Source organism: Schistocerca serialis, chromosome 3 (assembly GCF_023864345.2).
Source record: "Schistocerca serialis cubense isolate TAMUIC-IGC-003099 chromosome 3, iqSchSeri2.2, whole genome shotgun sequence".
In the NCBI taxonomy this organism is placed as follows: Eukaryota; Metazoa; Arthropoda; class Insecta; order Orthoptera; family Acrididae; genus Schistocerca; species Schistocerca serialis.
In genome coordinates, this window is record NC_064640.1 from 1,009,155,860 (window position 1) to 1,009,183,102 (window position 27,243).

At 37.7% G+C, this 27,243-nt stretch overlaps 1 protein-coding gene across 2 annotated transcripts in view; it reads left to right on the top strand.

Annotated features, from left to right (window-relative positions):
- Positions 1 to 27,243, top strand: part of LOC126471464 (rab-like protein 6) — a 195,165-nt gene that overhangs the window by 99,444 nt on the left and 68,478 nt on the right. For both annotated transcript variants that reach the window (XM_050099656.1, XM_050099657.1), the window contains exons 6-8: positions 1,371 to 1,580; positions 2,280 to 2,536; positions 16,637 to 16,826. In XM_050099656.1, coding sequence (XP_049955613.1) covers positions 1,371 to 1,580; positions 2,280 to 2,536; positions 16,637 to 16,826 — 657 coding nt within the window. The remainder of the gene's footprint in view (positions 1 to 1,370; positions 1,581 to 2,279; positions 2,537 to 16,636; positions 16,827 to 27,243) is intronic.

The window sequence follows — 27,243 nt, forward strand, 5'->3', positions numbered from 1 at the left end:
TTCCAGTGCCTCGTTTTAAGATGCCTGAAGGAGGACACATGGCAAAAGTGACTGAATCTGTGGCACATTGGCTGCACCACAGTGACAGTGCACCCTGTCACCATGTTCTCCTAACATGTGAGCTTCTCACCAGAAACATGGTTATTGCACATACACACCCACCCTACTCGCCAGATTTGGCTCCTGTGAACTTCACCATCTCAGGCTCAAAGCTGTTTTGCCACCATTGTGGAGATCCGGCATGAATTACAGAAGGTACTTGACACATATCAAAATGAACACTTCCAGGACTCATTTCAGCAGTGACAGAAACACTGCGAATGCTATAATGCTGAATAAGGTGACTGTTTTGTAGGTGATTCTATGTAAATGTAGATATGTAAATAAAGTACTTTCTTGCAAAGAGAGCTAGTCTTAAAACTTTCTTATAGCCCCTAACTATAACCACATTGTTGGGCATCTGAATAACATAAAATCCCTCAGTATTTATCTATTCTTTCAGTTGTGTAAGTTGCCTTCAGTGTGACTTGGTGAGAACTAGCCAGACAACAATTCCTAGGTTCAAGGTTCTTAGCATTTTTTGTCTCACATTGTTTATTTCACTACTTACGATGTTTGACTGTGTAAAAAATGGCAACCAATGTTGTGGTTGAGTCCATGTTAAACTGCAGGCACCCCAGCAACTGAACGGGTTAAGTCATTTCATATGGCAGAGAAAAGAAATGGCATACTGTCTTCTGTAGTACTATAGCTACTACGGTGCTATCATGTTTAAACTAGCCTTTGGGGGCAGATTTAACTTTATTTTGTTTAATGTCTTCAAAATATTCAGTTCAGCATGCTAATTTGTTCAGTAATTTGCAAATTGATTTTTGGAATGTATGTTTCTTTTTTACTCCCCCCCCCCTCCCCCTCTTTTTTGCTTTTTCTCCATTTTTTATGTCCTTCAAACAGTAAAATTATTAGCCATATGCACAAAGTAATACACAAATGTGTGTGAATGAAAGATAGTTTGTGTACTGTTTAGTATTTAAGTTAGAAAGATTCTTGGTTTTCTAATGCATTGGGTTTTGGTTGGGTTAGCAAACTTACTGATAATTATCAGGGGTTTGGATACAATTCTTTTCTTCTTCATTTCTGTAATAAAGTTAGCTAAATGGCAGGCACTGAAGCTTTCCCTGGTGGTTTTTAATTTCACGGTAATGTTTTTAAAATGAGATGTAATGTAAACTGGACCAAGATTCATGTAGGACATGTGGACAATATGCTATGCTTCTGTTTTCGTTGAGGTGCTTAGCCAAGTGACAGTGACACTCAAAATCCTGCACAAATGTTATTTCATTAATGTTTTCTTCAATTTAATTTTTCAGGCCTGCTGGTTCAGCTCAAATACGGTATGCGGAGTCCTCTATGAGAAATGGATTTGGCCTCAAACTACTACATAAGTTCCTAAATCTACCCTTTCTCCAGTTACAACATGAAACATTACTGGCCCAGCTTGCCACAAATGAAGAAGAAACAAAACTAACCAGTCAGGAATTAGATTTATTTCTTGAAAGTGATGAAGCAGACTACAACAAGCAAGTATTTTGGTTTGCATTGGTTAAAGTGCATAGTAATGATAGTTACTATTAGAGGACTGAATAGCCTGTAAGATGCCGATTTCTCCGCAATAGTTTTCAGTATTGGTGAAAACTCAGAACAACAACTCATTTACTGTAGATCCAGAACACATTGTGTCCATAGCTCATCATCACTATCATCGTAGGTAATGCTAGTATAAAGTCGATGAGATGTCAGTATGCTTTAAAGTGTTTACATATGTTATGTTTATGGTATGGCAGTAAATAGAGACATGTACTTGATATTTTAATAAGTAGGAAGATTACTTCATTCATTGTTTTCATAAGAAGTCCTGTTATATATGTAAATGAAATAATTAGTTTGAAAATTGTGACTAACCTGAATTAGCAGGTGATAGGCATAAAGGTATCAAATATGAGTCTCACTGTGTTTGTATCATCTCTGTACACTCTTTTTGAAAAGATGTTTTCTTCTGTTACTTTCCTTATTTGGTTTAACTTTCATTTTATTAATATTTCAGCACCATTCTTATAGTTTCTTAATGAATACTATTTAACAGTATCAGATGGACATTGTTGTTTATCTGTTAGTCAATTAATACATTTGTTCCCTTTTATATCTGACCACATGTCAAATGTACTTGTACACATTCCTGTTCTGTAACTGTATGTTAATCATATTTGTCTTATGTTTAGGTTTTTAGATAACCTTGTAAACAAGAGACGACAAGTAGCAGATTCTGCGTCATCTGTTCCCACTCCTCAGACAACTCAACAGGTATCACAACAGCCAACAGCCTCTACTGCTGATACTCCATCTGTGAAACGCAGTAATGCTGTTCCTGTTGCTGTTCCTGTTCCTGTTGGAGGTGGCATTCCTATACCAGATCAAACAGCTGGCTATGTTTATAAAATGTTTGGGAAACCTAAAGAAACAACTGAAGAATCTACTGGTAATTGGTTTCTGAAAGTAATTAATAAGTTCGATATAACTTTTATCGAAGTTGCAAAAAGCTTTCCAATCTGTAAGTGCAATTTTCTGTTGCCACCAGGTTCCTTTCTAGCTTCCAGGTGGCATGCTTGCATTGTAGTGCATTATTGTTTTGAATATTGGAACACTCATTTCATTAAAGAAGTCACGTCAATGAACACGGAGATTAGGAATAATAGAGGGATGGCAGAAATTAAATTTTCTATCTATGCACATATAGTGCAATGGATTGAAACTTGGGATGAAGATAATGCGCAAAATTTGGGAAAGACTAAAAACTGTATTATAGTGTCCAGGATCATACAAAACAGGAAATGACTTGAGAACCAGTGGAGACTTGACCGACTGTCCAGGAGTGTCAACAGCAAGCCACCAAAGAGTAACAGGTGGACAGCACAAGAAAAAGAAAGACAGTGGAGATGGAATGACAGATTAACAACTCCAGTGAGAAAACTGAGATCGAAAACTAAGATGTAGCAAGTTCAGAACCAAGACGACAATCTGTAGGGAGAGCAACATCATAGCACAGAGAAGACATAAGTGGCTGCAGAGCTGCTGCGTTGTGTTGCGCTGCCAGCTTTAAAAGGAAGCTGTGGGCACCATGAGGCCAGCACAGTGGATGCGCCTAGGCAGTGACACTCCTGGCGGTGGCAGCTGTGTGCATATTACCAGACCAATTCTTAATTTAGGTTCTCTTTAGCTCAAAAAGGGGTGCACAGTGCTGCAACAAAAATTTTTGGTCACTTACCCAGTGATATAAAAGTCTGACAGGCAGCAAAGTAAAATTTGAAAACAAACTGAGAAACTTTCTCCTTGAATTTCTCTGTTCTGTAGAAGAATTTCTATTACTGTAATGTGTAAAATGTGGTGGATAGGAGTTACTAACTGACATCTATATATCTTTTTTATTTTTTTTATTTTTGAAGAAAGAAAAATAAGAGACATGAAGAAATATTCAGAATGTAACCATATGTACAAATAAATTTGCTATATGAATGTAAAATGACTCGTTCCACATCACTATGATCTATCATCCAAAATGATCCGTGGAATATGTAACTATAATCTGATCCCCAAACGATGGTGGTTCGTGCATGTCGAGGCACGGATGGGGATGGCATTGTTGACGATTCCAAGAGAAAGTTGTGGTAAGCGCATGCGCGTGCTTTCTGCTTGGAGGATGCGGGTATCCTGCAAATTACGTCTCTTGTTTGATTATGAAGAATTCGTCACTAACCACCACTATCGACGATAACAACTCACAACAAATAAAATAGAAATTCACTAAACAACTCTCTGTGATCACATTTAATGCTTGCATTAGCTATGTCATTCAGAGCAGAGCGCTCGGAATGATACCAATGACACAGGTGCGCATAATAATTCTAAACTCAAGCACCATCGTTTGTGACTCCAACTATTACATGGTTTTGTCGTACAAAACTTTACACTTTTACTGTATGCCTCAAACATCGACTGCATCTTAGCACTGCCCACAAGTGATTCCCTGTGCTACCCTCAAGTGGTGCGCATAAAGGTCACATGAAAATGTACCAAAGGAAAAGATTTAGTGATTCCCTGGCTTACTTGTGTTACTATTACAAGTTTGATTTTAAAGCAAAATAAAGTGTTCAGGAGTGGAACAGTCATTTACAGCTGAAATTAAATGAGCATATATCCATTCGATATTACATTACAATAAATAAGCTGCTGCTTTACAAAATGTATACAAAGCATACATTTGACTGAGTTCACAGATAGCACAGTAATGTTACACTAGTTCTTAGGAGGTTATTATTGATCATAACAATCAAATTTTTATAAAAGCAGTTATGTAAAAAGACTGTGTTGTTACTTTACAGACTGTTTTGATAAATTCATTTAATTTCATTTTAAACATTTATTATTTTAACAATTTTAAGAAGAAAAACACCACACACACACACACACACACACACACACACACACACACACACACACACACACACACACACACACACACAATGAAGCACATCTCACACACACGACCACCATCTTCAGCAGCTCAAACTGGTCCAACAGCCTATCATGTTACCTTCACAGTCTCTTCAGTCTGCAAGTTCCATTGTCAGTGTGCATGTGGACCCATTAGTGGAGATCTTGGTGACCCTCTACCATCTGCCCAGTTAGTCGTGGCATCACCCACTAATTTTCAGCCACATGCGTGCCACTCCAAGTAAATACTGGTATGGTGCTGGCAAGACAAACTATAGTGTACAGCATGAAACCATTTTTATTGTTTACTGATCCTGCAATTTTGCTTGATGTTACCTGCAATATCTAATTTGATTTTCTACTCATAACATGAATTCAGTCTATCACTTGTGTCAGCAATAAGTTGGTTAGCAGCCCACTGCTCTGAACAGTGACTACAAACGTAGGTTACTATTACTGATTTGGGTATTAACTTTCTCTTTAGACTAATCAGTGTTTTAGTATAGTGTAGTAAACAGCAATATTTAAATTCAGCAAAAGAAAATATTTACTGATTGCAGTTTACAGGTGTCCCCAAATCTAACTTAGGTAACTTTCTGAAAAATAATTGAGTGTGTGATGTCCCACATATTATGGAAGATATTTGTGTAGCGGAGATTTCCATATTGACTTTCTTATGCATTCTACAGGGGGGAAAAAAGTAAAACAACTTGATGTCTGTTCATTGTGTAGGTTGAATGTAAAAGGAGTCACCACTGGGGTATCAGGTCATGTGTTGTGCTGTTAGCAGACAAACAATGTTGACAGTATGCAGATATGCAAAATATGTATACTGAAAAATAATTTACAGCATTATAGACTTCAGGGAAAGTCATAATGTTCCTTTACTGTTATGTGTGTGTTAGAAGTTCGAAATTGCTTTACGATGTCATATAAGAAACAAATATCCTAGATCTTAATAATGTAGCATAACTTGGGTTTTTCCTCAAGTTCGCATACTTTTTTTGTGGTATATGTTTTATGGCAGCACAATTATAACTGTTTCAGATTCAGGTAAAAAACTGAATAAGAAAGCAAATAATATATTGGACAAAATTGATTGATTTTCAGATCAAAGCGAATTGTCTGATTGTCAGGTGAAGTATCACAACACGTTTAGTTCTTCATACAGAGTTAAATGATAAATTTCATATTTTCCAGGTGGAATGCTTTCATCCTGGCAAGCTCTAAATGCGAACATTTTTGGTTAGGCTTTACCATTACCATTACTGTTACTGACATCAAATGAAAGTACTAGTTACTATTATGAGTCACTATTTATTTATTTCCACAATGCATGTTGGGAGATTTATGTGGATTAATATGGCACGTATGTGTTGTCAGAACTTTAGAGTAACCTGTGGCACTGTCTCATATATAAAAAATTGAATTAGTGTTTTATTTGTTCTCTACTAAACAGTGTTGCAGGTTACTCTAAAATCATAACACAATACATACATGCCATATTAGTGTACATAAATCTATCTGATCAAGATGGTCTAAACCTCAAAAACACATTGTGGAAATAAATAAATAATGACTGGTGACAGTAACTTTTTATATATGTTTGATGTTGTAGCAAACTCTTGGGGAAATCTGAATTGTTATATTATTTTGATACATAATGTATACCAAGAGCACTTGTAAATCTTTATTGATTACTGGTTTTGATAGATCTGTGCTCTCGTCATCGAGTCTTGTAACACGTTAACAGAAGTTCATGACCTTTGCAAACTTCCAAGTCACATAGTGATGTTGAGTTGTTTTACAATGAAAGATAGCATGGAGCATCAGCATGTTAAACAGACAAAAAATACCACAAATATAAAACATACATTATCTTGTGCTCTTGTCCTAATGCACTAGGAACAAACTGTCTCTGTTAATGTGTAAAAAGATCGAGTGATGACAACACAGACCTGTCAAACACAGTAATCAATAAAAAGATTTACAAGCAATCTTGATTTATCTGATATTTCAAAACAATTTAGTAAATTTGCTGTTTAATTTGATGGTAAACTCTTTCTCTAACTGCCAGGAAAATGTAAGGTCCATTACAGTTTACTAAAATTAATATAATTTAGGATTCAGGATGGTTATCTGGTCCACACATGCTGATGTAAGTGTTTGTTGATTTCCTGTAGTAAAAATCATTTTAAGTAAATGTTAATAAGCTTCCTAAAAACCAAACTACCTGAAATAATCATTAAAAGTGTTGGACTCTCATTTAGGAGGAGCAGAGTTCAGTCCTCATAGATCCATTCAAATTTAGTTTTTCTATGTTAGTTGAGTAACAGGAAAAGAACCTGACCAATCTCCTTCACCCCTCAGTCCTATGAGTCTGGCTACAATAACCTCATCTGTAGCAGGCAATTAAACAGTAAGCTTATATTTATTCCTTTTTGCTTCATAAAATGGGTTGCCATCATAATCAATTTTATATCTTAGGTCCAAGTCAAAAAGCAAACTGAATATGCTATTATGGGCAGCAGGTGTTCTCTTCAATAAGTCTGTTGATATTAAATGTGTTTACTTCAGTGGCAGGCATTATTGAACTCTTAGGCCTAGTTTCACATACTGTCATTCAAAGCACGATTATTTATGAAAGTTGCACATAGTTGAAATTCACAACAGTAATGTGGACTGGATTCTGCTATTATGCGTTTTTGGTGGAAGTATGTCAGTGAATGCCAATCCAGTTACTATCAGACTTTTAGAGTGACCCTCATTTGTGTGAAGAGTTAAATGCTGTTGAGAATACTCCCATCAATGCTCATGAAAGGACAAGATGATTTAAGACTGATCAGTTGGAGAATAAAATCTGTATTTCCAGATGTCTTCAAACAGACAAGTTGTGTATCAACACTGAATTTCCATCTGGTTTTCAAAATTTAAATAGTGAAGGAAACTGTAAACCACATGTTATATTTAATGTAAATGTAGTGGAGAAACTGTTCATCCATGTTTATTGTAGATTACTTAAATTTTTTATTTAATGACAATAGTTCAGCAACCACCTAATAAAGATACTGATAACATTTAGACAGGCATATTTTTAGTCTCATTTAACTTTTTTAGAGTATAAATATTTCTACTTACACAAGGGCTGTTGAAATTTTATTTTTTTGTATATATAAATTTTTTTTTACATTGGGGGCCACATGCTCTCTATGTTTATAGGTATACATCGTGTGCATGCCTGATTTTTTTTCATGGCTGCGGAAGAAACGGATGGCTAGGCGTTGACAAGTGAACATGTGTAAGTGATAGTCATGGGATTTTGTGTAGTGGGCAAAGATAGGAAAAGTGGAACAATGGTATTGCATCAAATTTTGTTTTAAGCTTGGAAATTCTCAAGTTGAAACAATCTGCAAGATTCAACAAATGTTTGGGTGCAAAGCAATGGGAATCACACAGCTAAAGGATTGGTATAACTGCTTCAAACATGGCCACCTGCAAATGAGATAGTTATTGATCATACAAGGACCTGGGTGATGCAGGCTATGTGGAATGAGATCAGACAACTTGCAGATGAGGTTAAAATAAGTATTGGATCTGAGGTTAAAATAAGTATTGGATTTGTTCATTCCATTTTAGCAGAACATTTGGACCTCAGGAGGATCTTGGCAAAATTTGTACCAAAGTTGCTAACAACTGAGCAGAAGCAACTTCATTTGGAGATCACAGTAGACATGCTGGGTACTGTGAACAGTAACCCCAACTTTCTTAACACAGTGATCACTTGTGATGAGTCCTGGGTTAATGGGTATGACCCAGGGACAAAGTTCCATTCATTGCAATGGAATCACCCATCATCTCCAAGACCCAATACAGTGGACCGGTCTGCAGTAATGTGAAAGTTATTCTGTCTTTTTTGACTCCAGTGGTGTGGTCCATCGTGATTATGCCCCAGAAGGTACTAATGTTAATAAGGAGTACTACAAAGAGGTTCTACATCACATTCATGAAGCAGTGAGCCACAAAATGGCCAGACTTGGGGGCAGTGGGCAGTCAGCACCTTCACCACAATAATGCATTCACTCATTGTTCTCCATTAATTCAGAGTTTTTTGGCCAGACAAAACATGGCTGTGGTTTGTCAGCCTCCCTATTCCCCCTGACCCAGCACCGAGTTACTTGTGACTTTTCCCTAAACTGAAAAAGACAGTGAAAGAAACCAGGTTTCAGAACAGGGACAATATTCAGAATTTGACTGAGTAGCTGCACAACATACCAAAATAGGCTTTCCAGCGATGCTTCCAGTAGTGGCAGCAGTGTTGGGAGAGGTGTGTAGAAGCTGAAAGGGATCACTTTGAAGATGACTGGTGTCAAACAATTGCATCTGAATAAAGATTGATTTTATAAATAAAAGTCGGATACTTTTTGAACACCCCTCATATATCAGGAAAATTAATAGAAGCATTATCAAGTAGTGACAAGATCTTGTGAGAAGACAAACCATATTTTTATTTAACACTAATGTGGTATACTGCCCATGAAGTCAGACAAGTGCACTGGAAAATATGGCACCCCTAGAACAGATGGAAGGAGTCATTTGACCCATAATGAAATTTGCGTTAATAAAAGATTAAAGTAAGTCCATTATATTTCCATTCATTTCTATATAATGTACACATTTCTATCACAGCCTTAACTCAAATTTCTAACACCTTTATAGTGCAGTTTTTTATGCAAAACATTTTATTTCTACCAAAAAATTGTCACCTATTTCTAAAGTTCATATTTTTTCCATTTATTTCACTTGTTTGTTTTTAAATATTGGAATCATGATTTGAGCAAGTTATCGGTATTTTTCACTCCCTTTTTCCACAGACTGTTTTTTTGTGTTTCTCACAGGTGTCTTTGGTCTTGGTTCCATTCCACATTCCAATTTGCTTTTTTGATTTTTCCAATACTACAGCTGCTTCTTCATTCAATTGGCTTTCTTTTTCCTGTCCCATTCTTTTTTGTTTCCCTTTTATGAGTTTATTTACCAGATTAAAATGAATTTTTCCTTTTCGGTTTATTTTTTATTATTTTATTGTAGATGATCCATGAATTTATTGCTTGCATATATGATATTGTAGGATGCATGCATCAGCCATCTCCTTCAAGCATCTTAGTTGAATACTTACGAATTATTTGATCAGTGACTACCACTTCATGGTGTTGTAGAAGGTAGCAGTTTCTGCCTTCTTCTTTCTTTCTTCACTCAGTGCTACTTTAGGATGTAGTGTGCTGAGAATAATGACATTAAAAATTTGAGGTTCACCGATGACATTGTAATTCTGTCAGAGACAGCAAAGGACTTGGAAGAGCAATTGAACAGAATGGACAGTGTCTTGAAAGGAGGATATAAGATGAACATCAACAAAGGCAGCATGAAGATAATGGAATATAGTCGAATTAAGTCGGGTAATGCTGAGGGAATTAGATTAGGAAATGAGACACTTAAAGTAGTAAAGGAGTTTTTCTCTTTGGGGAGCAAAATAACTGATGATGGTCAAAGTAGAGAGGATATAAACTGTAGACTGGCAATGCCAAGGAAAGCGTTTCTGAAGAAGAGAAATTTGCTAACATCGAGTATAGATTTAAGTGTCAGGAAGTCATTTCTGAAAGTATTTGTATGGAATGTAGCCATGTATGGAAGTGAAACATGGACGATAAATAGTTTGGACAAGAAGAGAATATAAGCTTTCAAAATGTGGTGCTACAGAAGACTGCTGAAGGTTAGATGGATAGATCACATAACTAATGAGGAGGTACTGAATAGAATTGGGGAGAAGAGGAGTTTGTGGCACAACTTGACAAGAAGAAGGGATTGGTTGGTAAGACATGTTCTGAGGCATCAAGGGATCACCAATTTAGTACTGGACGGCAGTGTGGAGGGTAAAAATCATAGAGGGAGACCAAGAAATGAATACACTAAGCAGATTCAAAAGGATGTAGGTTGCAGTAGGTACTGGGAGATGCAGAAGCTTGCACAGGATAGGGTAGCATGGAGAGCTGCATCAAACCAGTCTCAGGACTGAAGACCACAACAACAACAAAATAACATTCTTCTCTCCTTGGTACACTGTCAGGGTGCACTTTGGCTTATCAGTCTTTTTCAAAATGAAGGTGGAATGTAACTCTGAGTTATTATTCTTCATTTGGTTGGGGATTTTGTGGTGAATCTTGTTCAGTGTTCCCTCTAGTAACATTTTCTCCTCTTGGTGTTTCATGGCAAGCTGAACGGATGTGAAGAAGCTGTCTGTAATCATGTTACTTTGTGGTTTAGACTGAGCGAGGTGGCGCAGTGGTTCGATGAGACCTATGACCTCGCTGTTTGATATCTGCCCTTGCACAATCCAATCTTGGTTTAGAAATCACTCCATTAAGTTACGAACGACATAGTCTTCAAGTGGCTGGTTGTGTGGTCAGCCTTCCTCCCTACTAAGGAATGGGAAGGCATTGTAAATATACTGGGATGTCACATCTGCAGCTATCCAAAACATGCATCCTTATTTATCAAGTTTGTTTGACATAAACTGGGTATATGTTCATCTTAGTTTACTTGGAAGTAACTGGTTATCAGTTGTAATATTTTCACCAGGGTGGATGCAGTTTTGCATGAACTTGCTCCATATTTCAGAATTAAGAATTAACTTGTCAGCAGGGATGTATTAAGCTCAGATGACTTCTCATTGTAGTGAAGGAATCAGATATGTTTGCAGAATTTGTATCATGTCATTTTATCCCTGATACAAGTAGGCCCCAACAGAGTGACCCCTTGTATCGATGCCCGCATCTCCTATAATGTTTTCCAGTGTGTGTGTGTGTGTGTGTGTGTGTGTGTGTGTGTGTGTGTCTGTATATTAAGTTGACTATGAATGTTTTCCGTAATAGCTTTCACTATGGCAATAAATTTCTTAGGAATCACTAACTCTTCCATTGCTATATACAGCTCTCTTCTGTCAGTACTTTCGTAGGTGTATCAGTCCCAAATTCTGTACATTTTTCTAATATTTTCTGTATTGTGAAGATATGGTCAACAGTAGATTTTCCTTGATGAAATCCACATTGATAATCATTGTAGACTGTTCTGTACAATTCAGTTCTGGTGCTGGCATATGCAGATGATATTGAAGTAATTCAAAGAATATCAAGAGCAGTGAAAGAAGCCTTTAAAAGTCTTGAAAAAGCTGCTAGAAAGATGTGAACCTACAGATAAATGAAGAGGAAAGTAAGTACATGCCCGTAACTGTGGAAGATTATCCAAATGAGCACCTATTCATAGAAATTGGTTCATATAAGATTGATGTCATATGTAATTTCACTTACTTTGGATCCAAAATGAACTGTAAAAATAATGTCAGCTCTGAAGTCCAAACACAAATTTTGTCTGCCAATAAGCACTACCATAACCTCAGAAAACATCTAGAATTTAAGTTGCTCTCAGGAAAACCAAAGTTATGATGTATCAAGTTTTAATAAGGCCAGTGCTAACAAACAGTGCTGAAACAAGGACATTAAAAAATTGATAAAAAGCAAATGTGCATATTTGAAAGAAAGATCTTGAGAAAAATTCTTGGGGCAGTGGAAGAAAATGGTGCATGGATGAGGAGATTCAACCATGAGTTATATAACCTATATAGTGAACCAGACATTGTCAACTACATTAAGATTAAAAGGCTTGAGTGGGCAGGACATGTACTGAGAGTAAACAACAGAATAATTAAGAAAATATTCAGCTTACTGCCTGAAGGAACAAGCAGATTTGTAAGACTAAAGTTAAGGTGCGACAAAGGTGTCATAGAGGACATTAGGAAAATTGTAATTCAGAATGTGAGGAGCTCAGCACTAAACAGGGAAGATTGTAATTATCTTCTACAGAAGGCATAGGTTCACAAGGGCTGTTGCACCGATGTTGCTGAAGAAGAATGCAACCAGTGAAACATCTTTAGCACAAAAAGTATGTCTGGCTTGCATGAGAGCAGTCATTATCTCCAATTATACCATACATTTGTGTGGTGTTTTTTATTTAACTTTGAGTATTTGATTCTGAGTGGATTTTTTTTTAATGATAGCATCAGTTCATCAAAATGAAGTTAGAAGGCATTGATGACAGACTCCATCCACTCAGTTGCAGGCATATGCAGTTGGATGTCCTCTCTCCTTTAGGACATTCAAAGCAATCTTCTTTCCAGACAACGGCATGGTGGTAACCTTCCATTCTGTTACAGCTCTAGCTGTCTTCTTTGGTTTTGTGTCAGCTGTCTCCTGAGATTGTTAAGAAAAGACTCGAGATGGAGAGACATTTATTGCTTTTCCCCCATCTCATTGCTGTCATTGTCAGTCGACCCTGGGAGAGAATCATCATCTGAATCCAGTAAGTCACTTTCTGATTCAGTATCAAAGTTCTACAGAATTCACAAAATCTCTTCATAGGTAAGACTACACTGACATGATGTAATTGAAACTGCCAATTACAGGCCAAAAAATGCTATATAACTGATGAAGTGAGCAACACCAATACACAAAACATGACTGAAAAGCTAGATTCCAAATCTGTTCTGAAAACCTTTCTGATACCATGCTCACCATAATTTGAAGGAGCAATTGTTGACCAAAGCAAAGTACAGTGCAAGTACCTTTGTGTTTATGAGACCAGAAATAATTTAAAAAGACGTTATGCCAGGGGTCTGTTGACTCGTGGTGCTGTTCTTGGTATACCTCATGAAATTTCCATGAAACCTAGAAAATTTAATAGATTGCAGTAGCTTATTGTCAAAAGTAGAAGTGAGGAAAAGTCACAAAGTTTGCTGAAAGAATGTAAAAAAGAAAAAGAATTGAATTCATTATTGCAGAAATAAAAGCTGAGAGGTGTCTTGACCCCTTTTGCTGTTGTAGTGATAAAAACTGAAATATGAGAAGTAGCAGTTTTTGAGACTGCAGACAGATCACATTCTGAATTGGAAAATCCTCACCCTAAAAAATTGTAAACTGCCCTAGTTTAAAAAAAATGATATTTTGACAAGTGTTTCACTGTCTTTTGTTATAATAAATGCTTCTCTTTTCTAAAAAAAAATTAACTAATATTTGTGCACCAATACTATAATATCTCATAAAGTGATGTAATTCCAATGTATTGTACTAAAACTAAATGTATTTCCTTGACAGAAGTTAGATTTTCTGCCATCTTACAAAAAAAGTCCACTTCAAACCATCAGCTACAATGACACACTATCAAGCAACCGTGAGTCTTGTAGCTCATAATGAAGAAAGTTATGTATTATGCTGTAAGGGACATTTCATATTTAATGAAGTTGATTATCTTCTGCATCATGCACAAATGATGCTAGGTTCAATATCTAGACCAAGGATAGTCAACCTTTTTACCCACCTTCCCCTTTTTTGCCTCTGTTAGTAGTAAAATTTTCTAGCTGCCCACTGGTTCCAGAGCAATGGTGATTTACAAAGTGGAGCAGTAAAGTTACTTTAAAAAATTTATAAAGAAGAGTGACAGCAAGTTAAAACATATAACAACAATTATGTACCAAATACTGTATGTAAATATTTGATGAAAGCACCCAATGAAAAAGTTCTTAAAACCCTAGTGCCTGCCACTCACCATGAAAGCTGGAACACCCACTAGTGGGTGGTGGGGACCAGGTTGACGACCAATGATCTAGACCATCATATCATCACTGTTGCTATAGGCATACAACACACTATATCTTTCAGGACAAAAGTACTCAAAAGAAGCAATACAAAAATATATCAGGGTCTTTGCAGCATAAACGATAGTTCTGGGTATGGATGCAGTCAAATCCCTACCAGTGGGCATGATTTCAGTGTATAGCTGGTCTGTTGTAGTACTGGGATATGTTCTTGAGAAAAGACACCTGAATCTGTAACAATAACAAGAATTTTAGGCAGTTGTCATAGCCTTAGGCATAGTTTCTGAGAATAAAAACCCATATTTGTAGCTGGGCAGGCAATATCACAGTCTATAATGAAATCTAAATTGGTGATTAGAATAAAATATAATATATCACAGTCTATAATGAAATCTAAATTGGTGTTTAGAATAAAATATAATAATGGCACTAACAACCGAATCAGGAGAAGAAGAGACTGAGTGCTGTGACATACAAAACTGGCCTTCAGACCCCAGCAGTGGCATTAAAGTGAACCCTGTCTGTTACGAGGGTTTTCCATGTGACTTCTTGTCATAGCCCCTTGTAGAGAGCATGGTACTGTAGAGCTAGTTAATCGATATGCTGGTTGACGTTTTCTGGCTGGATTCAGAGTTGGCTACAAGTTGGGCCATTGAAACTGCAACACCAGGAAGAATAGCAAATAATGAAATGTTATAAATTATGCGTATGTGGAATAATATGAAGAATCAATGATTAACTTTGTATGTAGTTTTGGATGTACAGGGTGCAAAATTTAGTACACAGAGTTGCCACCTCACTGCCAGGGCAACAGTTGAACACTGTCTGTACTGATGTAGGTTAAGTCAGGATGGGCAATGTGCAGTTTTGCATTAAGTTATTGAAATCTATCGACCTTAACAAATCAGAAATGTAGTGGCTGCTGTCCAGATTACCAGCTACGCGAACCTGAGGTGATCGTATTGTGCATCCAATGGCACCCCATACCACCACACCAGGTTCTGTATCTGTATGACAATGACAAATGCAGTCTGACAGTGTTCATTCGCCTAGGAGCCTACACACATGGATACATCCATTCTGATGCTGTACACCGATCCAGGACTCATTTGAAACAATGACACAATGTCGCTCCTGTTTATGGTGGACACCACTGTTGGTCCACCTCTCTCTGCTACCATGTCAAATGAAATGACAACAGTAGTTGCTGTGCTGATAGCCCATGGTGCTCCAGACATCATGTTTGCTGTCCTGCAAACAAGCCTATTACCTGACTTGAAGTGTCCAGGGTGCAGTGTGACTGCCAAGTGAGCAATGTGTCTATTCTCTCAGGCACCAGCCTTATGATATACTGAGATCGTGCATGACATTGGTAGCAGCCTACCTAAACCTCTCAATTCATGACCAACACAAGTAACAATATTGAGAGATAATAAACCGTAGCCGTGATATGCCACAATCATGCCAGTGTCAAATTCTGACATGTGCTGGTAAAAATGTCTTCTTACATGATTCTGTGTAACACATTCATCTCCAAACAAGTAAGATTGAATTGCAGTTTTTGAATGAGAAACCCTTTGCATAATAGTTCCATACAAATAGAATGTAGATGGTGTTACTACTCTACCTACTTCGTGTGGTTGTGTTTAAATGATAATCCATAGCCTATCCAAACATGATATACTCCATGCCAGTTTGATGTTTGTTGTATGCCATCTTCATAATGTTGCAATTTTAATGGCCAGCAGTGTACTGATATACCAATATCAATACATCTCCAAACCTGAAGAAGTCCAGAAAATTAAGGAACAATGAACAACATGATATAGATTCCAGTAATTTATTTAAATTCCTCTAACCCTGTAATGAGCTTTTGATGAAATAGTAAAACTTCTAGATGAACAAGTTATTTGTCAGTCCAAAGAAGTGCCTCAGTTTGCGTTCTGAGAATACTCATTGTCATTTTTAACTCAACCCCTCCCCCTTTGCTTCTTCCCTCCATTTAATCTCTCTCTCTCTCTCAGCCAAAGATATGAGGATTGATTCAAATCTCTTTATTTGACATCACTCAACAAGTTACAAAACATTTACCATTGAGGCATGATGTAGTAAGCCATCATTCATTGTAAACCTTAATTTATAGAGTAAAAGTTCATTTGAATTTTGATAAAAGAAATTCTGCTTATTGGGATATGTGGGAATGTGCACTATGTACCACAAGTGTAGTTAGCAATCTGATTAGTTTCTGCCAAGAGACACATGTGCCTGTCACTGTACAATCTAAAATGTTATACCCATTCTTTTTTTCTTTGTTAGTATTGTTATGTTTTAAAAGGCTGAATTAAGTAGCAACTTAATTTGTAATTTGTATATGTGTGTTTGTTAAAGGTGTGGAGAACATCCAGCAACCTAGTTCAGAAGAAAAGATTGAAACTCCCTCCAAAAATCCCAGCACACCAGAAGTGATAACAAGTGTTGATGAGTTTGTGCCTGATGGAGGACAGATAGACAATTCATTTCTTGAAGACAGTCCTGTCACATGTGCATCTCCTGTACACAAGGAGGAAGATACAGACAGGTAAATGTAGGAAAATAAGATGTTATTTACATATTCTTTGATCCTAACTTATTTGTATGCTTTTTCCACTTATTTCTTATACAGTTAGTAGGATTGATTCATTGGCAGAGTTGTCAAAAGGCTTTAATATGAATCACATTATAAGTTTAAAAAGTTTGTAATATTAAATCAAGAAAAGAGTTACCAGTCTTATGGAATCTGTTCCTAACCTCCTACAAATCAAACAACTTGTAACTCTATGCAATTGGCCCAGACAAAGAAATTAATAAACTAGACTGAACTGAATGAAGATATGAATTTAAACAATCCCATGATTGCCCCATAACCTCTCCAACTAAATGCTGGAATTCTTTTCAAAACAAACTTTTGAGCAATTACTTCTGCCGTCCTAAACAAGGCTTAGTGGTCATTGTCAGCTTTGTTTCACTTTATTCATTTCTTTTTCACCTTTTGTAACATTGTATTATCATTTGCATAAGGATGCTTTTATGATACGTAGTACACTCTCACCATTTTTATTTCTGTGCTGCTCTTACAGAACTTAAGTGTGTTGTCAATTACTCCTAAGAGGTCAACTAAGCGAAAAGTTTGTGATGGTAGCAAAGACTATGTTGCTTACAACAAAAATACACTTTATTTTTCATTGTAGCCCGATTTTGTGTCAACACAGTTTGTTCAACATTTTTGGGTGAGTAGATTTTATCCATGGAATATGGTTCAGGAAAATCTGCAAGATACACATCAATGACTGCCATAACCTACCGATTGGTCTCAAAATGTTTTCCAGTCACAACTTCCTTTATGTGTGAGAATAGGTGGAAGTTAGTGGATGTCAGACCTAGTGAAGAAGATAGATGTTCAGCTATTTGTGCATCAGGTTCCACATTTTCCATATTGCTAAACACCCTTGTAGACAAGCCATTATCTGGACAAAATATGATTTTTTTTTTAAATGTTCAATCCAGGCTTTTCTGGTGTATTTTTTGATCCAGTTGGTCCCAAAAACTTGCTTAGTATCCGCAATAATTGTTAGTGTTGTATTCTTTGCAAGATAATCAATAAGAATAATCCGTTTTGCATCCTCGAAAAGTTAGGCTTGCATTGCTTTCTTTCAGTGAAATATCTTGTTAATGACTGCTCATCTACAGGGTGATTATAATTATATAATCAAAGTTAAACTTTCAAAACACTGTAGAAATAACACCACTGGTCAGAATAACGTCAAATTGCAACAATATTATCGGAGCAGGGTAAAACATGGCTGAAGAAAAAAAAAGTGTGAAAATTGATCAATAGATGGCATTGTATGTGTCAGAATACGTAAATGAAAACACCTGTCATGTGCACAACCCACTGAAGTTGGTATAAACACGCTGGGTACAAGGTTTTTCCTCCTTTGGCATCTGTGGCGTTCACCATGACTGTCTCGATGCAGGATCGTGCTCTCCTTGTAAAGCTGTATTACAGGAATGATGACCGTGCACGTGTCGCTCTGCAGAAGTTCTGGACATTGAAGGGTTTGAAAAGAGGCGTTGGTCCGATGACTGCCGTGGGTCTGGAGAAAATGATTGGGAAATTCGAAAAGACAGGTTCTTTTGGTGTGCAACCTAGTGGAAGGAGGAAACGAATTGATTCGACGGCGGTGGAAACAATGGCCACAGCAATGCAGGAGGAGATGAGTGGTGGTGTGTAAACGCGTAGTGCACATGGAATTGCTCGAACATTGGACATACCCATGAGCTATCCATTCAAAATTACCCATGTCCATGAATTGCTTCCTGGTGACCTGCCAGCAAGAGAGGCCTTTGCCTTAGAATTTCTTGCTCGCATGGAAGTGGACACTGATTGGCCATGGAAGATTTTGTGAACAGGCGAAGCCCACTTCCATCTGACAGGGTATCTCAATATACAGAATTGTCGAATATGGGCAATGGAAAATCCACATGCAAATCAACCAATACCACTTCATCCTGAAAAGGTCACTGTGTGGTGTGGGTTTACGGCATCATTTATCATAGGGCCATATTTTTTCAGAGAGACAGCTGCTTCCGGTCCTGTTAACTGTACCATGTGCTATGAGTGTCTTTTGCGCAACCACGTCATTCCAGCTCTCCAACAGCGTGGATGTGTGGATGTGACCATTTTTATGCAAGATAGCGCGCTTCCGCATATTGCAAATCCAGATAAGCAGCTGCTGAAGCGCCATTTCAGAAATGCTAGAATTATCAGATGCCATTTTGCTACAGCCTGGCCATCCCGATCACCTGATCTTAATCCATGTGACTTCTGTCTGTGGTGCTGTCAGAAAGATGTTGTGTTCAGTGTTCCAATTGCAAACTTAGCTGCATTGAAGGCACACATTGCGCAACACATTCTGGAGGGGACCCCGGAAATACTTCGATCAGTTGTGGAACATACTGTTTCTCGATTTCAACTTGTTTGCAGAAAACAGTGGACAGCATATTGAACATGTTTTGCGCCAGTCACATGGAAATTAATAATCCGATTTTATTTTGATTGATGCTTTTTGTGTGTTTTTTGGCCTCAGAACAATTAAAAACCAATGTGATTGATGCTTTTATGTTGTTATTGACCTTAGAACAATTAGAAACCGATGTGAGTGATGCTTTTTATGTGGTTTTTGGCCTTTGTACAAATAAGAAGTGGTTTTTCCCATGCAATGTGATATGACCTTGCCGTGGTGGATGGGCTTACGTAACTAACAGTATCACACCTGTACACCCATGCACATTGAGTAATATGGTTTGCTTAACGTCAAATGTACACCTTAGGCATTGTTATATGATTCATTTGTCATTTTAGTCGACCGCTTTTAAATTATGACGTTTACAGTGCCATATATTGCTACATTCTGTAACTATTTATTTTTCTTCTGCCATACGTTTTCCTCCTCCTCCAAAAATGTTCCATTGCAATTTGACATCATTCTGACCAGTGGTGTTATTTCTACACCGGTTTGAAAGTTTAAGTATAGTCACCCTGTATATCTCATCATTTTTGTTCCTGTTAGATTTGTTTACACAACACTTCTATTTTATTTATTAATTGGTTTACTGAATGATAAAGATTATATTTGATTATGGAGTCCTCTGTAGGTAACTTATTAGTTAGAAAAACAATTTTTTGGTAGTAATTAGTTATTTTTTGTTATGAAAAGAGAAAAGTGGTATACAGGGTAGGACAGAAAGGGGAAATGGGTAAGACTTGTAACATAATGGCCAGCATTTATCATATTGGCCCAAAAATATGCTACCTTTTTTATCTAAATTTCATCCTTGTAAAGTTAGGATGTGGCTTATATCAGCTACCTTGTCTTTTTACATACCCTTGCTGTGCAAAAATGATGCTCATTTGCAGCAATACAACTAGTGTCTGTAACTGAAACTGGTGGCAGTGGATTATATTACACAGCACTGCAAACTTTTACCAGTATTTTATTGGCATTCACATTGTGTAGGTCTACCAATATTGTTCTTTAGCTTATAATTCAGTTTCAGTTGGATACTGGTAGGAAAGCCTGATTTATGCCAATATCAACAACCATTTAGAGTGAAAATTGTCATCAAGCCAAGGAATTCAATGCAGTTGAGTGAAAGTTTCAACTTATAGTTCTGCATTATGCCAAAACCACAACCAACAGAGGGGCTGGAAGAAAGTGTGGACTGATTGAATCTAAGTCTTTGTTTGTCCATCTTTTCAGAGATGGTTGCAAGACTCATTTGTTCAGTACTGAATATCAAATCAAACACATTTCAGCCATCTAATTTCCAAACTGTTATTTTATTGGGCTACCAGTTTCTGTGATATGTTATGCCATCTTCAGACCCCCTGACTGACATGCAGGAAGATTCCAACCTCGGTTCTGGTCAAAATAGGGACCAGCATTCAAAGACTGGTATCTGTAGATTTCTGCTTGATAGAGTGATCACTTCAAAAAGTCAACAGATGATGTTTGAAGTGATCACTGTATCAAGCAGAAATTTACAGATACCAGCCTTTGAATGCTGGCCCCTATTTTGACTGGAACTGAGTTAGAATCTTCTTTCATGTCAGTCAGGGGGCCTGAGGATGGCATAATATATCGCCAAAACTGGTAGCCCAGTAAAATAACAGTTTGGAAATTAGATGGCTGAATGGCATTTGATTTGACATTCGGGATGCTGGGTTGCTTCAGTAGAAAAATGGAAGATGGCTGTTACAACAAGAAAATCATCACTTGAAGCTGAGGTTCTTTCCTATATGCAAGATAAGAGGAAAAATAGGATGCCTGTCTCATGAGAAATAATCCAATTGAAGGTCTTGGAAATGGCAAGAGTCTTAAACATGCCACGAGGAGACTTCAGTGGGAATGTTGATTTGAATTGATTTACGCAGGGAGACAAAACCAACAGTGGTCTTAGCCCAGTGTTGTCCACACTGAAACTGAGTTTATTGTGGGGTTTGCTCGCTGTCATTCAAGTGAAACCAAGTAGTACCCTTAAGAAGTAGTAGGAGACTCTTTACTAGTAACTTATTAGTTACATTTTCTTCAGGCTCTACTGACCTGAATATTCTGTGTAATTTGCCTTCCAGAGCTTTGCACTGGAATGTTATATGTGGTGCAGTGTCATCCTCCTCATCTCACAGTCTGCAGTTAGAGGTTTCTTCTTCTATACCCATCATATGTAGGCCTTTCTTAAAGTCTCCATGGCCAGTCATGAGTCCTACTCTGAGCTTAATCTGTTTCCTGTTCAAGTTCAGTATTACAGAACTTTTCTTGAAACATGATTTCAGTATCATCAGCTTGCTATGCTTTTGTTTTTGGACTGTAGTCCAATATTCTGCATGCTGCCTCTTGATTCAGGCCACATAGCTTTGATTTTACCATCCCATTAGTGGTGGTTAGGATGGGTTCTGGTCCAATAAATGGAGTCATCATGCTTGTCCTTGCCAGTGTATCAGCTTGTTCATTGCTACTAACTCCTGAGTGACCAGGGACCACAGCATGCATACTCCAGCCCCAGTGCCTTCATCTGTTTTTGACTTGTCAGTAAAACAGACCATGTCTCCTGAACAATGTAGTAACTCATTCTTCCCCTGCTCCCTTCTTTCAGTTGTTACATTGAAAGGTTTATTAAAGCAGCTAGAGTTACTTTATGGTCAGCTACCATTTCCTCAATCTTTCCTATATTTACCACACTCACTATATCAGTCTAGAATTGTGGATATCCTACAGGAATCCAGTTGTTTCCAACTTTTAACATGTATGCCCTGCCGCTGCCTCCATTGTAACCCAAAGGTGTAATGGACGCATGGTCTCCATCCCAGCAGTTCCGCCTGTTATGGCTAAACAGGCCAGTCTCTGCATGTTGCCAAGCTCCTTAGCAGTCACCTTCTTTTCTGCTTTATTCTACCATACTGTAGCCCCATAATTTTTTCTATCTGGTTTAATGTGACCCACCTGATGCGGCCCGCCATGAATTCCTCATCTGTACCAACCTCTTCATCTCATAGTAGGACTTTCAAGCTATGTCCTCAGTTATTTGCTGGATGTATTCCAATCTCTGTCTTCCTCTACAGATTTTACCCTCTACAGCTCCCTCTACTACCATGGAAGTCATGCCTTGATGGCTTAACAGATGTCCTATCATCCTGTCCCTTCTCCTTCTCAGTGTTTTTCACATATTCCATTCATCTCCAATTCTGCATAGAACCTCTTCATTCCTTACCTTATCAGTCCACCTAATTTTTAGTTCATCTGTAGTACCATATCTCAAATGCTTTGATTCTCTACAGCTCCAGTTTTCCCACAGTCCATGTTTCACTACCATACAATGCTGCTCCAAATATACATTCTTAGAATTTTTTCCTCAAATTAAGCTCTATATTTAATACTAGTTGACTTCTGTAGGCAATGAATGTCCTTTTTGCCAATGCTTGTCTGCTTTTGATGTCCTCCTTGGACCGTCCGTCAGTGGTTATTTTGCTGCCTAGGTAGCAGAATTCCTTAAGTTCATCTAATTAGTGACCATTAATCCTGATGTCAAGTTTATTGCTTTTCTCATTTCTGGTAGTAGAGTGCCCCACAAACCAAACATCATCATCATCTCATTTCTGCTACTTCTCATTACTTTCATCTTTTTTCAGTTTACTCTAAATCCATATTCTGTATTCATTAGATGGTTCATTCCATTTAGTAGATCATGTAATTCTTTTTCACTTTCACTCAGGATAAAAATGTCATCAGTGAATCATATCATTGATATCCTTTCACCTTGAACTTTAATTACTCTGTTGAACCTTTCTTTTATTTCCATCATTGCTTCTTCGATGTACAGATTGAACAGTAGGGACGAAAGATTACATTAATGTCTTATACTCTTTTTAATCCGAGCACTTACTTCTTGGTTGTCCACTATTATTATTCCCTCTTGGCTCTTGTACATATTGTATATTACCTGTCTCTCCCTATACCTTACCCCTATTTTTCTCAGGATTTTGGACATCTTGCATCATTTTACATTGTCCAATGCTTTTTCCAGGTTGACAAATCCTATGAATATGCCTTGATTTTTCTTTTGTCTTGCTTCCATTATCAACCGCAACATCAGAATTGCCTCTCTAGTGCCTTTACCTATCCTAAAGCCAAACTGATCGTCATCTAACCCATCCTCAATTCGCTACGGTCGCAGGTTCGAATCCTGCCTCGGGCATGGATGTTTGTGATGTCCTTAGGTTAGTTAGGTTTAACTAGTTCTAAGTTCTAGGGGACTAATGACCTCAGCAGTTGAGTCCCATAGTGCTCAGAGCCATTTTTGAACCATCCTCAATTTTCTTTTCCATGTTAAGGTGATTGTGTACAGTGTTGTATATCCAGCACATATTCCTGGGATATAGACTCATTTTTTATCACGGGTCCTTCTAGTGCTCATATGAGTACTTTTTGCCGTGTAACATATATACTTTATGTAAGGGGTCCATGAAACTTTCACATCCAGGGTTATCCCTAGATACTTCACTATCCCTTCTACTGGTAGAATTTTTTCAAGGTGCCTGAGGTTCCAGTAGGTGTGCTGGATTTCCTTTCTCATAAATGGTACTACAACTGTTTTCTTGAGACTAATCCCTAGATCCTGTTTTATGCACCAGTGTTCCACAATATCTAGTGCACATTGTGCCATTGTTTTAAGAGCACCAGCAAATTTGACAAGTATTACTATGACTGAATCATCTGCATAAGTAGCCTCTGGTATTTACCTCTTCAGTGTGTCCATTCACCATTTGGTTTGACAGTAGTGGGAACAACACCCCTCCTTGTGGACACTGCCCAGTAGTGTTGATTGCCATTTTCTCATTCATCATGGTGACTTCTATCTTTCTTCTGCTTAGGATGGTCTGAATCCACCTGCATGTCGTGGTCTCGGTGCCATGCTCATCTGCAGCTCTAGACATGGATTCAAATGTTGTATTGTCAAAAGCCCCCTCGATGTCTAGCATAGAAATATTTCCTGAAAGTGTAGAGCTTTTTCCACCTTCCAAACAATTTGGGGAAATGCCGTTTCACATGATTGTTTCATGTGTTGATTTACATGTAGAGGAACCTCAGTTAATCTCTTCTCCGTTATGTGCACAATAACTGGTTTTTCTAGTGTCTTTAGAAGAAACTGGACAGTATGGCATCAGGGGATGTGCAGACAAATGGATTCATTGTTCTTAAGCAATCATATACATAAAGTTAACATGAAGTACACTAATAATCAACTCAATTCAATAACCAAAATCCTATCTACTAGGTAAACTGTTAAACAAGATGTACCACAGGGCTCAGTATTTGGGACCTCTACTATTCATCCTGTATATTACCGTATTTACTCGAATCTAAGCCGCACTTTTTTTCCGGTTTTTGTAATCCAAAAAACCGCCTGCAGCTTAGAATCGAGTGCAAAGTAAGCGTAAGTTCTGAAAACTGTTGGTAGGTGCCGCCACAACTAACTTCTGCCACACAGGCATGCTTTGTAGGCACAAGGATAAATACTGGCACAAAAACCTCTGCGTCAGTAAATAAATAAAAAAAAGGTGGAAGACGAGCTTTTTTCTCCGCCCCGAGTTTCGACCACTGCATTTTCATACATTATCCAACGAAGTAAACACAAATTCCGTATTGTTCATCTTCGAATGTAGCAGCATTTCAATGTACTATGAAAATCCGACTGGCAAGACTGTTTGGGATGTTTGTCAATATGGCCAACTCTACGTTCTGAATTTTTTCCTACCTGTGAGAAGAGATGGTTGCTAATAGGAACTATTATGAATTGTGAATCACTTGCAGTATTCTCTTCATCATAAGAATAATATGAACATAAACATTTTGCCATGTATTCTTTCATGTTTGCTGCTATCTCATTTAAATCCTGTCTGCCTAATAAACTACGAAACTAGAGTGAGACAACAGCAAACGTGGAAGAATATACGTATTATGTCATGTTTATATTCGTATTATTCTTATGCCTAATAGTGATACAGTCAGAAATGAAGCACGGCAGTTGACTAGATTTTTAAATCTAAGATGACGCTAATTTATGTGCAGAATGTAATGCACTAAAGAGGCGTCTACAAAGATTTTCAAACGGAGAAAAATTTTCGCTAAACTCTCGTTCAGGACATCTTCTATCATACGCAGTCTATCATTTGGTTCTTGTTGATCATTATCAAAGAAAGCAGCAGTGTAAGTGACAACAAATAGCAGTCTCTTGCCATTGTTTTGCTAATGAGACGATTCCTCTCTCTTTTTTCTTTTTCAATTGAAAGCAGCGGTAGCGTGCACAAAAGCAAGGCATGCCGTGAGAGGCGACATGTCGTTAACACTCATTATCAGGATGCGACAAACAATGCATGACACAGTACAGTAATGCATTTTCAGCTTAGAGTGACATAAACACCTATAACAAAGGAAATGGCAATTATCAGATCAAAGAAAAATAAGCAATCGATTCAAGCTAGACGAAGCACATGAGAAAGGAAGGGTACCCGAATAAATACGGACGGAGTGCCTGACGCATAGCAATGGCTACCTGGTAAAGCTTAACTGCTAAGCTTATGACTCGAACCAAACTACTGTAGCTGTAACGTCATTCATTCGACCTAAATTGTGTCTCATATTACAGTGGACCAACTTTGTTTCGATTTGGAGGTGCGGCCTGAAACTTTTCTCTTCCCTTGAATTTCGAGTATCAAATTTCAGGTGCGGCTTAGATTAGGGATTTTTCTTTTTTTTTTCCCTTGATTTCGAGTCTCATTTTTCAGGTGCGGCTTAGATTCGAGTGCGGCTTAGATTCGAGTAAATACGGTAATGATTTGAGCCTGAATGGAGATGCACACAGAACCATAGTATTTGCTGGTGACACAACTGCACTCCTTAAAAGAGAGAACACACAGGCTGTCCAGAAGGCTGTGGACTTTGCTACTGAACAACTGGGCAACTGGACTACAATCAACAGATTAACCATCAACCCTAAAAAGAACAGTTTCCATGAGCTTTCACACCACACAAAATGCAAATCCCTGTCAACCACTTGTAATGTCAAATAACCAACCAATAAATCCAAATGCTGTTTTCAAATTGCTGGATCTGTGGTCTGTGGGTAAAAGATAACCTGAAATTGAATAAACATACTGAAAAGGTAACTGCCAGAATAAGTACTGGCTGCTATGCAGTGAGTATGCTGAAATCATGTGCTAGCCAGAAAACAGTAACTAGTGCACACTATGCATATGTACGGGCCTGCCTAAAATATGGTGTGCTATTCTAGGGAATTTTTCAACTGCCCTGAGCATTTTCAAAATCCAGAAGAGGGCCACATGGATGTCCAACTATTCAGCAAGCTTCACACATGTACTAAGTCTGTTGGAGACAACATACAATTTAGTAAAGCCATGAAGTCCTGTCTGCTGTGTCACTGTTTTTACTCTGTAAAAGAATACCTAGAAAAGTTATTTTGCTGTTTATTTTTAAGTGCAGAACATGAACAACTCGGTGAATCTATTTTAGTCAAGTTGTTGCAGTGTGTTATAATACCATAATCTCCCCATAATATTGGTTAAAAATGTTAACAAATTTTATCCAACATCTGTAACTCACTGTGTATTGTCAGATCACATGGATTTAAATGAATAAAGGAAGACAGGCTGATGGGTTTTATATCCTTGGCCTTGGTGAGGTGAATTTCCCTGGCTTCGGAATGAAAATATCCCTCAGTGTTCTCCAAGAATTAGGAATGATTGTTGCTACTATGCTGACCCGACCCTAAACAGTCTACATAGGAATCTAATTACATCCTCTCCTGTTTGCTTTAGTAGAACTGGAAAGATACCATCTGGGCTTGATGAGTGCTTGAAACATTCACATTGTCCACTGGAT